This window comes from Temnothorax nylanderi, unplaced genomic scaffold (genome assembly GCF_030848795.1).
Source record: "Temnothorax nylanderi isolate EJ_2023f unplaced genomic scaffold, tnyl_v1.0 TNYL_tig0349_pilon, whole genome shotgun sequence".
Lineage (NCBI taxonomy): Eukaryota > Metazoa > Arthropoda > Insecta > Hymenoptera > Formicidae > Temnothorax > Temnothorax nylanderi.
Window position 1 is genome coordinate 141010 of NW_027249411.1, and position 14808 is coordinate 155817.

General features: G+C 34.8%; 2 protein-coding genes across 3 annotated transcripts; one reads left to right on the forward strand and one right to left on the reverse strand.

The window, feature by feature from the left end:
- Nucleotides 1–1021: 1021 nt before the first annotated feature.
- On the forward strand, nt 1022–3836 carry LOC139781624 (phosphatidylinositol-glycan biosynthesis class X protein). Its single transcript, XM_071720483.1, has 3 exons — nt 1022–1259; nt 1336–1465; nt 2843–3836. Exons 1-3 carry the CDS (start codon nt 1123–1125, stop codon nt 3296–3298), a joined length of 723 nt encoding a protein of 240 aa, XP_071576584.1. The 5' UTR covers nt 1022–1122; the 3' UTR covers nt 3299–3836.
- On the reverse strand, nt 3619–10207 carry LOC139781623 (putative inorganic phosphate cotransporter). 2 transcript variants are annotated; one of them, XM_071720482.1, is made up of 7 exons: nt 9883–10202; nt 7540–7673; nt 7162–7462; nt 6139–6377; nt 5757–5906; nt 4188–4565; nt 3619–4075 (listed from the first exon to the last, which is right to left on the reverse strand). In XM_071720482.1, the coding sequence occupies exons 1-7, from the start codon at nt 9962–9964 to the stop codon at nt 3866–3868; spliced, it is 1494 nt and encodes a 497-aa protein (XP_071576583.1). In that variant the 5' UTR covers nt 9965–10202; the 3' UTR covers nt 3619–3865. The 2 variants fall into 2 exon arrangements, with proteins under 2 accessions (XP_071576583.1, XP_071576582.1); XM_071720481.1 differs by having other exon boundaries at nt 3619–4565; nt 9883–10207.
- Nucleotides 10208–14808: the final 4601 nt, after the last annotated feature.

Here is a 14808-nt window from a genome sequence, read left to right on the forward strand (position 1 = left end):
AAAAAATTAAAAATATTACTTATTTGGGCACATACAGCTGTCACCTGACGACAATATTTGATGCTTAAAACAAAAATTCTGCAGGGGGTCCTGCAGTGACAGGCGAACTTCCTCGATGTCGATAATAGTTGCTTTCCATTTACATCAAAACTCAGATAATTCTCACTTGTGATGTCATTCTGTCTTTATTATTCATGAATTGCCAAAAAGGATAGAACGACGTCACAAGTGAGAATTATCTGAGTTTTGATGTAAATGGAAAGCACCTAATGTCAACCTTTCTAATTTTGTTTTCCCTATATCTGTCTTTGTCTAACGAAATGACATCTGTCCTTGTTTGATTGCTCGCCATCTCTCGCAAGATTCGGCAACTACTGTTGCTGCTCTTCTTGTCATTCTGCATCCGTATTTGCATTACTAAAATAATTTTTCAATGGATCTTTTTTTGTACGCATTGAATCTTACTTCTACTTGCACGATATTATTCCTACATGTTTTCCCAAGGGCAGATGATAAACATTATGTATGTATAAACTGCAGAATTTTTGTTTTAAGCAAATATTGTCGTCAGGTGACAGCTGTATGTGCCCAAATAAGTAATATTTTTAATTTTTTGGTGTTTTTGATATAAAATCGCGTTTGTTACCCTAGATTTTTGTGCGGACTTTAATTCTGTAAAAGATTTTTGCAATTCTATAAAGCCAATTAAAAGATCCATCGAAAAACGATAATGTCGGTAAATCATACGGCTGCAGTTTGTCAGCTATATCAATTTTTCACAGCTGGAAATCTTGGACTTGAAATTCTTGAAATTATACTGAAATCGTAAGTTCCGTAAATTTTTGTAATACAACAGTCAACAGTACATTTATTTTATTTAGTGTGTTATAATTTCTCGGTAATCTAGAAAAGATTGATTAATTCTAGGGAAGGTATTTATCTAATGTCAGTAAAGTAGTTCGTACTTTATCGATTGACGTTAATTTCTTAACAAAACATATATATATTCGCGACTGTTTGCGACAGGGCTGGACAGGGCAATGACTAGCATTGGCGGCCGGTGAGTTTCGCGTATGTAAACGTCAACACGTTAAAGGTATGCGGTGATCCAGGCGTGCAGATATGACAGCGCACGTCATCCGCGAAGCGAATCTTTCGCGAATTGTCGTCGCGTTGCTCCTGTGCACGCGAAGCGTGCAGATTTGTGCGGGAATCGGGGCCGAGATCGATCTCGACGTGGAAGGAAGTGGGTTTCATAGGTTAGAAATGTCGATTGTTGTGTAAACAACAAGTGGTCCACGTACGGTTCTGAAAACATCTCTCTTCCTTTTGCAGAACGTTGATCTATCGCATACACTTCGAGAATCTTACACAGGATGGCTGTCGAGTTGCCATTTACATGAAATTACCGTCGGCATTGTACGTCAATACGGACGAAATAGCAGAAATGAGAAGACGAGGAACGGTATACTCTTTAATTGTTAATTAATTAATGTGGCTCAGAGAAAATAATGTAATCTTAAAATGAATCTTAAAATCTTACAAATTTATTGTATTTCTACATTTTATACATCCAAAATTGCTGCATTAGTCAATTCGTAAAATAAACTTTATTATATCCAGTATAAAATTAAATAATGTTACTAATTATTTTTTAATTACTGCACATCTTGAAGCTGTCTATCATTTACATTGATTAGATATTCTGTATTTGTACATTTTAACGTTTAACAATATTCATGTAATTTATATAGAAAATAAGATCTACATTTATCCAAAAAAGATCTACTTGATGTCAATAACATATATCTACCGTTGTATCTATCTTAGATTAGATCTACTTTATTATACACATAATATACGTAGATACAGTAGACCTTCATATGATACAGAGGATGTGTTCCTGTGCTATATGAATCTGTGTTATACGAGTCACATAGATTATACGTACATATATGGATTATGTATGCATACGGAAATATATATATATATATTTATAAAAGATGTAACTCTATAAATCTCATAGAGTGGTTTGCCACTCTAATATATTAGACTGATTGCGATAGTTACTCCAAAAGAGAGGGTTGTCATTCCAATTTAAGTAAATGCAGGCACTCATAAGATAGGAGTGAATTTTTCACTCAAATTTTTAGAGCGGCTATTCTATCGAAGTGATACGATCTCTTACTAAATCACGATTCACTAAAGATCGACTGATAAATGACTGATAAACTCTAACAGATTGACTAATGAACTCTAACAGATTGACTGATAAATGACTGATAAACTCTAATAGAGTTTTTCCACTCAAAATTGTAGGGTGACATAGGCTGCGTTTCGATATTCACTACCAGTACTAAAAATCTGTAGTTTACGTCATGTAAACTGTAGATTTTCAGTACTGGCATTGAATATCGAAACGCAGCCATAATTCACTCCTATGGACACTGATCTACTGCACTCGAAAAGAGTGCCTTTTCACTCAAATGGAGTGAGATTTCACTTCAACTTATAGAGCACAATTTTACTCTTTCTTAGAGTGACGAATCACTCGAAGTGGCTCAATTTTCACTTTTCGTTACACTTGCATTTTACTCATTTGGAGTGATATTTCACTCTTCGACTTTTAGAGAGAAGAGTTTATTATAAAAAATGTAAAATGAATATTAAAGAACAGTAACAGTAAAATATTTTTTAGGTATTTTACTTTAAAACAAACAAATATTAAAATTTTTCTGTCAAATATTTTTACGAATTCGTGTTATATGGGGATCTACTGTATATTACTATTTGAGAGATGATTATTCACCCAATTAGTTAATGTTAATTGTTAATATTGCAGAATATGATATGTTCCGTTGGTGAGACCGACGTCGAGTTATTCGCAGAGAAGGCTGGTCGGCAGAATGTGACGACTTGCGCATCCATAAGCTCGTCTTTCTCCAGTTTAACAATTCCTGTTCACCAACGATACCGATATGCGCACGAGACCGGCGGTTACGTCAACGTGACTTTGCCGGAGCCGAAACTGCTGCTGGGATGCCGGGAGAGGGTCAGAGACCACCGAGTGTCCAAGATAGACTTGTGCGAACCGTGCGTCAGCCTAATGACCAAATGGCGTGAAATTCCATACCGTATGTCGAAGAATCGCGAGTACGTTTGGCCGATACCGGTCGGTGACTTGTCTCTATCGCTCTTTGTCACTTGCGCCACGTTACTGACGACCATTATCGGCGCGATATTCATCGGCCACGCCATTTGGACCAACGCGGACCAAAGTCATCCAAAAGAAGACTGAGATTTAAATATACAGGCAGTTTTGTACGATTATCAAATTTTTATTAATGGATATCTTACAATTAGACAGATTTGATATCAATTCTTCTTGTACGAGGCGTACGATTAAGAAGACACCTAAGACACGTTAAGCAGTCTTTCTATTTAAATAAGACAACGTTTTTTATTACATAAAATGCGAATTTATTTATATTAAGCTAAATTCTAAGCTCTTTAACGCGAATTGCGATATTTCCGCGACCGCAGAGTCGAGAAGTAAAATTATAAGATGGGATTGATTTCTCCGCTGGCATTGTCGAGGGTAAATTAAAAAGAAATGGATTCCGGTACGTCCTATATATCATTCGGCTTGAATTTTATACATATTCGAGCGATATTTACACGCAATTTCTAGTCTAAGCGTTTTAATACGTATTTTGTATACGCTTTCGAGATAATATTAATATTCTAAGTCATTCATAAGTTACCACGCAAGTCACACATCCACACAGATAAACACATAATTCGAAAAATAAAATATAAAAAAAGGAAACAAATAATATCGCGCAACGTTTCTCTATTTTGATTGTCATGGAGTTCTCTCAACGTCTTTTTCCTGTATTGTCGCGATGGTTACCGGTGCCATCGATATTTTCCGCACGATGCTATCCCGCTTGCTTCCAACTTGATCATTCCACTTTTGTACCTTGCTGGTGCCGAGTAGAATGAAGACTAGATTGCCCACAGTGTATATTCCAGCCGATAGGAAGAACACGCTTCGCCATTGCAATATATTGGTCTAAAAATCCGAAGAGAGAAATGATGAAACAATCGAATTCATGGCAACAAACAATGCAAATAATTATCTCATAATTGTAAGAGCGGAAACGCAAATGCGGAGTATTACGAACCGCATCCTGGACGATCACCCCGGCGATCAGCGGCGCGAGGATACCGCATACAGACGCGACGGTATTCGTGAATCCCATGAGCGGGCCGGCGAAGTTCGGGCTGAGGTCCATGTGATTGATGTTGTGACCGCAGAAAGCGGCGATGTTGCAGGATACGGCAATGACGAGAATGCCCACGGCCAATTCCGGTTGGTCCTGTCTCACGTAACCCAGCCCAACTAGCGCGGCCGCCGGGATCCAGTGTCCGATTGTATTGCAAATCTTCCGGGACATTTCCGTCGTCACGATGTTCCGCCTGATGCACAGATCGGATATGTTGCTAATCGGAAAGCCGACGATCCATGCCGACAGATAGGGCAACGCCGTCATCATACCGTTCTGCAATCAAAAAGGAATAGTAGTTTATTTATTAGTTGATAGTATTTGTTGCTTTAATAGAAATTTAATTAGATATTACTATAAAATGTTTATATTTTATATTGATTAAAATATCAACTAATTTACTTATATTAAATTTGATTTTAAAGTGATATCTTACTTATGTCCATTTGTATCAATGCAAATTAACTTTAATCTTATTGTCAGTTTAAGGGTGTTTTAAAGAGTTAGTTAAAATGTAACGAAGTTGACGAAAATTTAATATCATATTGTGTATTCTCTTTCAAAGTTCGGGGCCAAATTTCAAATCGATTCACAATTTAGATAAAAAGTTATCAATTCTTGAATATCCGTTTTACAAAGGGTTTTACAGAGAAAAGTGTAAACATTAAAAAATGTAACCAATATAATAATATTTTACACACAAGCAGATCACCAACAAACAAAAATATAGCAACAAAATTTGAAACGATTTACAACAATTTTTTTTAATTTTTTTTTTTTGAAAAAAATAGTAACAGTCACTAAATCTACGTCTTTTACATTCTATTAGATGTTCCGTAACTATTTATATACATTTTTTTGTCTTTGGATCCCTGGAGAATTAATATCAGAGTTTTTAATATTTCCTGCATACTTTTGGTTGGGACGGTACCTATAGAACATCCTTAACTTACTTTTTATCTTTTTCCAGTTCTAAGAATTAGAAGAAGATAAAAAGTAAGTTAAACCGAGATTAAAGTTAATCCACATTGGTAGAAATGAACATTAACATTGAAACGCTCGTATTAATAAGGATTAAGAATGCATTGAAAAATGTATTTATTAAAATTTAAGAGAAATTTAAATTTCAACGTTTCATTGATTTGTTTTCGGCCGTCATTGACTGGTTTATTGACAATATGACATTGGAGTGATCTAATGTTCACGTTGTCCATGATGATTCAGAGACTCGAATCGATCTAAGCTTCACGTAGCATATTAATCATGACCTCAACGACATACGCATCGAATTATTAATCAATATTCCAAACACGGCGCGCACAATTTTCGAAGTCGAAACACGTGTGCGATTTAATTCGAAGGCGACTTCCAATGTTTCCCAAATCTCGTAAAAGCGTAATAACGGAAAGAAAAATAAAGGCTTAAATTCTACTCGAAGTTATTTACGGTATTATACGAAAGATTTACCTTCGTGATATCGAAACGCATGATCGAAGTCATGTAGGATGGAATTTCCGTCAGCAGCATCCAGAATCCCCAGGATTGCGCGCACTGCACTATGAGTAGTGCCCAGACCGGCAAACTTCCCAGTATGGGTTTCCACGGAGTGGAGGGCCTCTGAAAATAGAGAGAGCAACGTGTGGGAGATGCTAAAAAGCTTGCAACTATAGGACTTCTTCATCTACAATCTTTTACTTATTTAATCCTAATATAAATGTATATTAAATTTTTAAAATTAAGTTTGGTTTTTTAATTTGCTTTCATATTCGAAGTGATAATTTAATCGGTGTGATTTTTCTTGCTTTTTTTCTTTCTTCTTCCAATGCAATACGTTGAAGAGATGCGTTACCTCGGTGATCTCAGTTACTCCCAGACTCGTCTCGATGTATTCCTTCTCGTCGAGTGGTATGCGAGGATGTTCGGAAGGTGAATCCTGCCCGAACAGGTAGAAACAGATTCCGCAGAGGACGCCGAGACTTCCCCAGACGTAAAAGCAGCTAGGCCAGCCAATGGACGATGCCGCGAGGTAGCCGGTACTCAGCAAACATACCACGTTGCCGATCCAGCCGCCGGAATAAACGAACGTTGCTGGAGAAAAATGCGAATTGTACGTGTGTCGCAACCACGATTCTTCTGTGCCAAAATTCGACACGATTAACATTAGTTTAATTGTTAAAAATATATACATCATCTATTTTCAATTTTAGAAAATTTTTAATTATATTTATTGTAGTTTAATTTTGTTCGAAAGGCAGAAAATTTCAAAGACTGCTTTAGCGATGAAAAAGAAATCAGAGAAAATTCGAGAAGCTTGGATAACAGGAAATTATAGGAATTTCTTTATTGTGGGATTTTAAATCGTAAAAAGCTTTTTGCTTGACAATTTTGACGTGCTTAATCAATTCAGCATCGTCGGACGGCGATAAGAATTTGTCTGCCATATGCGTCAAACGTGACCTGCTAATTAAATTACATTTCTGCGATGCGTCATCAAGCAACAGTGTATATGTAGCCAATTTGCATTTCAACCTGATTCAAAAGAAAGGACATAAACCAGATTGAAATTGGAAATATTGAAATTGGAAAAACGAAAAACTAAAAGTTGCAACGTTTCTCAACACAGTGAAATAAAACAAACAAAATCACTGACTTTATAATGTCAGCATTTGAGCAACTCCGAATATGCAGAGATGCTGGAATTATTTTGGAATTTTTACTTAAATGAGTATGGGAATCATCAATCACTTATAAGCAGTCAAATGCGAAAACTATGTTCTCTTAACACGTTTAGAATATACTTTTTCACTTAATTGCAGCAGTGAAAGTATTTACTCCGCATGTTCAACTAAAAGTAAACTAAATGTACACTCACAAAGTCTACCACGTTCTTCTGGCGGCGACCATCTGGACAGCAGGGTGTGCAGACACGGTAGTACAGCACCTTGGACGAGGCCGCATATCGCCCTCCCGGCGATCACCGTCTGCCAGCCGCCGTAATGAGCGGCCCAGGGGGTGGTGAAGGTCAGCAATCCCGAGATGATCAGAGTCGCCGCAAACAATTTCTGGGCGCTCCATCGCTGGGTGAGGATGCTGGCGGGTATTTGTGTGCAGGTGTAGCCCCAGAAGAAGGAGCTGAGGATTATGTGCTTCACCGATTCGTCCCAACGGAACTCCTTCGAAGGAGAGAAGAGAAGCGTGTCCCTTTTAGATCACAAGGGTAGGGAAGAGAATCGGCGTTATTAAAGCGTACCTCGAAATTGGGATTGGCACTGGCAGCGTTGGTCATCGCCTCCAAGGTTACCGACGTCGTCACGCGGATGGCGTAGCAGCAGAAGAAGCCCAGGCACATGAGCACCACCTGACTGTGTCTACATCCGAACCATGCTGTAAAGCGAGATTATATTTCTCAGGGTATATATCAAAAGCTACCCGGTAAACACTAATTAATAGTGACGTTACAGCAGTATTTATAATTTTCACTCAATATTATATTTTTTGGTCAACAATATAAGTGTGTGATCAGTGTTTGCCTTAGATGATTTCAAAATCATCTATTTTTACAGAATATTTTACAGAAATAATCTTTTTTTTTTCAAAAATAGGTTTTTACACAACTTTATACATATAACGTGCTGGAATCCAATTTAATTTAAACGGCGGTAAAGAAATAGCAGAAAGAATGAAAATTTTATCTTATAATTAGATAATTTATAGATAGGATGACATAATTTTTTTATTTAACAATAAGATGAAGATAAATGTACTTTGTATTTTTTTCATCAAGATAAGATAAAAATTATTCCATTTCTTCATCTGGATAATCATCTAGATAATTTGATCCAGATACTGGCAAACACTGAGTGTAATATAACATATGACATATGTTACACGTAACAGTTATATTGTTGAGCAGAAAATTATAATATTTATACAATGTTACTGTTAGTTGGTGTTTGCTGAATAATTTATTTCAGTATATACTATATAAGAGAAGGAAATTATATATAATTGCTCGCTTAAATTCAATTGGATGCAATATGGTTGCATTAAAAGGAAACAAGTGCCTTAATCTCTAAGTTCTTTGTCGAAGATATAAAAGTGACATATTTTTTCGATCTCCAATTGCAATCTGTGCAGTTCTTTACTCTGTTAGTAGTACGTTCATTACGATGCCCTCGATGAAGTTTACATGAGCGTCACGTATAAACGCGGAATCGAATACAAATTGTGTCATTGTCATCAAGAACCGCGTTGCGTCAGTAAGACCGATCGCTCGGTGTTTGCGCTCGAAATCCAACAACAATTATCCATTGCATCAGAGAAATCGCCGGTATGCGAGTGCGATCGATAAAATCTTAGTAAACGTGCCTGATTTTTTCTTCATTCCTAAGAAGTAAACCGTTCGATCGAGGAATGCGTAGAATGCGGATTAATTCTAATCGATAATTACATAATACTGTTTTCACTTGCAAAATATTTTCCGCAAATCGTCTCGAGCCAAGGGTGGATCAGAAAGTAATTGACGAATGGATTGAGAGAGTATTAATTTTTATTTCGACTTACTGTCTTATCATTTTTTATTTATGTACGTGTCTTTTACACTAATTGTTGAAATATATAAAAGATATTTTTGATTATTACAAAGACAGAAATCTGAAGCGACAATATAACGACATAAAATGCACATGCTCTAATTATTACGGAGCGAATAGTAAATATGTAACAAACGTTCATACTTCTTTACATACAATGAATAATAGATCGATATGACACGTGCACTACTCTTGATTCCAGGTTTGTATCACGTGTTTTAATTCGTGATAAATTGTTCTATAATCTCAACAATCTGATCTCTCATCTGTAATTCAACCAATCGAATCAAACTGTTTCTTTCTCACAATGATTCCACCTAGTGTTATCGTTATCAAAAACGTGTAATCGAAGATATTATGTTCTTGTCTGCTACATATTGAGGATAATATCGCGATATAAATATTGTTCAGTACTGTTAATGATAGCCACAACGAGAAAGAAGAAATATCTTTAGCTTTATACATTATTTGCACTAGCTTGCATGTGTTATAAGATTTTGAAACATTGTACGTAGAAAAATTCTGACTAAAAAGACCAATCAAATATTTTGTAAAAGTTCAAAATTAATTATATAGGATATATTTTATTAAACTTCATAATATAGCATAATTCACTATATAAACTATTACGTTACTTGCGATCTTGATATTTTTGCTAAAAAGATATTGATACAAAATTTATTAGGAAATTTATCATTAAAATTAATAATTGTGGGACATGTATATCTCAGCAATAGCAATCCTTATTCTTTTATCGTATATGAAACGAGCTTTAGAAAATCTTCTTGTAAATGAATTAAATTAGTATTGATAGTCTTTAATAATTCCGAGTTCCACTGATTGTGAGATCTTTTTTTAAATGAATTTATTCACAAAATATTTTTTGAAAATCTTCCTCTCTTTATGGTGAATTGTTTCTTTGCCTAAGAATTATACTAATTTGTACGAGCTATATTTAAAATGTGTATATTATTTATATCATTAAATTTACTCTGGATCACCTTTCGGTTTAACCGATGGAACCTTCATCCTCTCCGAGAGAGATACTATGGAGACCCTCTTCCTCCGCAGAGACGACACCATTATGGTGAACTTCTAACGAAGCTGACACTGAAGCAAATTGCAGAACCGACTACGACACATCGATCGCAACCACGTAGCTTTATACTATATCACCGAAATTCTCCCACCACTTTTTACGCTGAAACGTGTGCTTAAACGACGGCACGTTTTGCTGTCGTATTAATAATCAGACAATACTTCTTCTGTATCGGAAATCACTGTACAGTAAAATGTAATCTTACTTTTAATTATACACCTGCTCAATATCTTTCTCAGTCTGTTTTTCTACCATTAATCTCCCGAATGGAATTTATAACATTATTAATCATTGCACTATTATAGCCCTATTATTGCGACATAATTGAAGGGAATCGATTTGCTTCAAATGGCAAATTCATGTATTTTAATGGTTACAACAAATGAAAAGAAATATAAAATAAAGAAATATTTCTTAAAAAGAGGAGAAAATTTTTCTCTGTTCAGAGAAAGATTGTTTACTACATACAATCTATTCTATTGTGAATATATATATTCTTCTTATAAATACATAATTTAAGAGAGATAAGAGATGTGCGGTTTGAGGTGAATCACTGACTGTTACAAACGCGGATATATTAATTTAATATTGATTATATTAATAATATATATCGATATGTTTTGTAAATGGAGACAAATTTTAACTGCTGCCAAGATCCGTGCAATATGAATTATTATATAATGACTGATTTGATTGATTTGAAATAAATGTGCTTTATTGATAGAATGCATGCTCGATAAAAGATAAAGAGAGGAAATTCAATACTTAACAAAATAAGCAAAATCTGCTTTTTTTGCGTTCTATAAAGATAACGTTAACGATACAAGCTAGCACTACGCCGCTGTTTACATTCCATCAGATAGAGATTCGCCTTCGAGTATTCGCAGCTTTGGCAAAAACGTGTATTATCTATTATCGATCAGTAGAAGAGACCGGGACAAACTCGACACCGGGGCAAACTTGACACTAAGCTTTTTGCCAATTTAAATCTATCGTAGAAATAACTTGCCTTTCCTACTGTAAATTCGTCTTTATGTGCCAGTATTATCAACAGAATTCTGAGTTATGGTGTAATTTTTAGCGCGACATAAGCGTTTTTGACGGTGAAAAGTAATTTTTCTGATCTCTTGAAAATTTCTACTCTTTCATCGAGCTTTACTCTTGCGAACCTACATGTAAATGATTTTGATGGGAAATTTGATGCTTTATACGAATCCGACAATAGTAAAAAAAAATTCGTAATTTATTGCATATCCCCGCAGGGTTCGCAATCTACTACCAATACTATCCTTCTCCTCTCACTTTAACCCTTTGGACCAACGGCTTAACGTCTCTTTCCGAACGACGGAGCCCAGTTTTCTCCGCACAAGAGCCTATCTTGCACGGAGGAGCGCAGCTATCGGAAAAAAAACATTCCATGCTTCATGGCTCTAGTGGACTCGAACCTGGTTCCTCAGATTACGAGTCTGGCGCTCTACCACTAGACCACACTGCCGCCCTAACGAATCCGACAATAGTTTTTACATATTTTCAAAATTTTCACGTTTTTGGAGTGACAAAAGTGAAAAACGAGGTTCGGGGCAAAGTCGACACCATGCCGTTTCATCGGCTCCCAATAATAAACGATGCTTGTCATGCAGCTATATGACCCATGACAAATGTGTGCGCACGTCTAATCGCGAATTTACTTGCATAAATTGTTTTTCAGACATAAGTTTAGATGAAAATAATTGAAGGTTCAACAAGTTTTGTTCTCATTATTTCCAATGATTGTTTTACTTAATTCCGAATTTTTGTACTTTCCAAATACATGATAAACAATGTATTTTCAGTTTCAGACAATAAAAAATAAGTTCCAGATCAAATTGTGTCGATCAGGCAAAGTGTCGAGTTTGCCCCAGCATTTTTTAATTTGAAAATTTGTCTTCGCATTACTTTTCTTTTCCTGGGGGCAAAACTAAGCGACATACAGCAAATCTTCCTTAACCCTTTAGGGGCCTGTGTACATAATTATGTACATTAAAAAAAAAGTGTAGTTTTAAACAGACAACAAAAAAAAACTAAAAAAAAAACCTAAAAAACTAAAAAACTCATCAGGGATGTCTTTTAAGACTATCTTATAAATTATAACATTTTACTCCAACGGGATCGATGTGTGGGCCTTAAAGGGTTAAGCAATTTTGTACCTGAAGGAACACGCTTTAAATGTGTACCATTGAATTTGCTTGAAAATTTTAATTAATTGTTGAAAATTGCCTGTAAAAAAATCATGTCGAGTTTGCCTCGGTCTCCTTTACATGTAAAAAAAAACGAATTTAATTGTCGAAAGATATGGACAGGATGAGAATTTTGTAGCATTTTAATAATTAAAACAAAGATAAACATTAATTAATAATTCAATTTTTATTTATTTTTATATTACAATATTTAACATATATGTCTCTCACTTTGATTACTTATTTTTAATATTAACATTAAGTACAAACTACTTTTACAAGTAAGGTAACCGGGAGAAATATACCAGTGTGAGAAATATGCTACTCGTTATATTTAACAAAGCTAAAAGTGTTCTTGTAAATGTCATGAAATTGTTCACCCTTATGAAAAAGTACACTCAACTTTGATGGTTAACACCCAAATTTGAGTGTTAACACTAAACTTACGCCCAAATTTGAGAGTCAACACTCAAATTTGGGCGTAAGTTTAGTGTTTGTCATCAAAGTGATGCACATTGCATCGTGGGACCAGAAATCACATTGTCATCAAAGTGATTAAGTGTCAACACTTAAATTTAGGTAGATTGAGTGTTGACCATTAAGGTTTAGGTAAGTTGTGGGTTTAATCTTCAATGATGAGTGTATATAGGGAGTTTATTCTCAATGATAAGTGTAGGTTGGGGATTAAGCCTCAATATTTAGTGTAGGTTGGAGATTGATCCTCATCGTTGAATGTTGGTTTGGTGTTAACAGGGTGTTAACCTTTAATGTTCTATGTCGATTTAATCAGTGTCGCCATGATCCCTTTATCGTTGAGTGTCGTTTAAATGTTATTGTGTTAATCTTCGTTAAGTGTCAATTGACGGCCCTTATTATTATTAATCGAGTATTGATTAGTAGTAGCTGGATATAATTGTACAGTATAGTCGACTGATGAAATAATTGCAATAATATAATACAAAATAAAATAAAAGTAAAACATAAATAAAAGGATGAAAAGTAATATATTATTACTTTGTTTAAACTATTTTTTAATAAATATTTATATTAATTTATAACATAACTGTAATTAAAATTAAAATTAAAATATTATTATTATTAATTTGTTAACACTAAATGTTATTATAAATTATAATTAATAAATTATGTTTCGAAAAAATTATATTACTATTGTGTGAATTTTTTAACGGGTTAACACCAAAAGTTGAGTGTATTTTTCCATAAGGGCATAGTTCTATATCTGACGTTTTGCATAAGTTATTTTTTCATTTCTTGTAAGTATTATAATTTTTATGAAATAAGTACATTTGACAACGTGCTTTTTAGAACTTTCTTAATGCTTTATGTATGTACATTATTCTTTAAACGTTACACTATTTTTAACTCGATTAGCTTGTTGTTCTATTACACGAAAAAAACAGTGATTATAGCTCACACATAAATCTGATTGTGCCAACCAGATTTAATAGTAAAATATGGAACAACCAATTATGTTGCAATTATTTGCTGCAACCACAGCAAAGCAATTGTTGAGTACCCGTAAGAAGTTAGCTCCCCATTTTTAGATTTAACTTATTTTGAGAGTTGTATTGAATTGTGCTAGGTTTGTGCTATATTGTGCTAGAATTTTAAAACTATAATATAAAAAATATGTTAAAAATTGAAAAAAAATTTTTTAGGTCAGCCCCCTACTTTACGTTTTCTTCAATTTTTTTAATTGTGCTGAGTTGTGCTAGATTGTGCTAATATTGTGCCATACCTAATGCGATATCGATAACTTCAATAACAATTAAGAAAATAAATAAAAACAAAATTATACCAGCCCCCTACTTTTGTCGAAACAAACCCAATTTTTTTGATAGGTAGGTTATATAATTTGTGTTACGTTGTGCCGTTGGAAAAAAATTGGGGTGTAGTTCCCAATGACCCCTGCTCCCGATCGACCTAAAATTTTACAGATAAGTTGTTTTTGATGTAAAAAATGAAGTGCGCGTGGGCCCAACTTCGGGAAATAAATTTTTTTTTTATGATAGCATTTATCGACTAAAATTTATTCTATATGATAAATACGATAATTATACATAATTACCGGTTATTATGCATAATTTTCAACATACGGTGATAAATGTGATAAATTATAGCAAATTTATCAATTTTACCCGTAATAATCAAGACTTTTTGGTAAAAGTAATAAATCTTTCATTAATTTTGTTGTGGATGGAAAAGTGTGAATCTATTATATTTACGCATATATTTTTTCATCCACACAACAATTGGGTTGGGTTAGGTTAGTTTTTTTGGAGGTGGAGCCCCCCGCGTGGGGGGCGAAACCTACTGCCTCCACGCATACACTTCCCACGCGAAACAAGGTGCCACATGGGTTTACAACTTTCCACGCATGGAAAGTTCACGCATGTACTTTACAAGGCACACTATGTGTCTAGTTTAATGGTATAGTGGAGCACCCGCAGGGGGGCGGAACCTACTGCCTCCACGCATACACTTTTCGCGCGAAGCGAGATACCTCATAGAAGTTAGCCGGACAACTTCGATGTTAAGGGGATCCTGCAGCCGTATGATTTACCGACATTATCGTTTTCACATAAATCTTT

Excerpts from the sequence above, each read along its gene's own strand:
- LOC139781624 (XM_071720483.1), top strand. The coding sequence starts at position 1,123 with ATGACAGCGCACGTCATCCGCGAAGCGAATCTTTCGCGAATTGTCGTC. Across the intron at positions 1,260-1,335 it reads GAAGGAAGTGGGTTTCATAG|AACGTTGATCTATCGCATAC; the intron begins GTTAGAAATGTC and ends TTCCTTTTGCAG. Across the intron at positions 1,466-2,842 it reads AAATGAGAAGACGAGGAACG|AATATGATATGTTCCGTTGG; the intron begins GTATACTCTTTA and ends TTAATATTGCAG.
- LOC139781623 (XM_071720481.1), bottom strand. The coding sequence starts at position 9,964 with ATGGTGTCGTCTCTGCGGAGGAAGAGGGTCTCCATAGTATCTCTCTCG. Across the intron at positions 6,378-7,161 it reads AGAAGAACGTGGTAGACTTT|CAACGTTCGTTTATTCCGGC; the intron begins GTGAGTGTACAT and ends ATTTTTCTCCAG. Across the intron at positions 5,907-6,138 it reads GAGTAACTGAGATCACCGAG|AGGCCCTCCACTCCGTGGAA; the intron begins GTAACGCATCTC and ends CTCTATTTTCAG.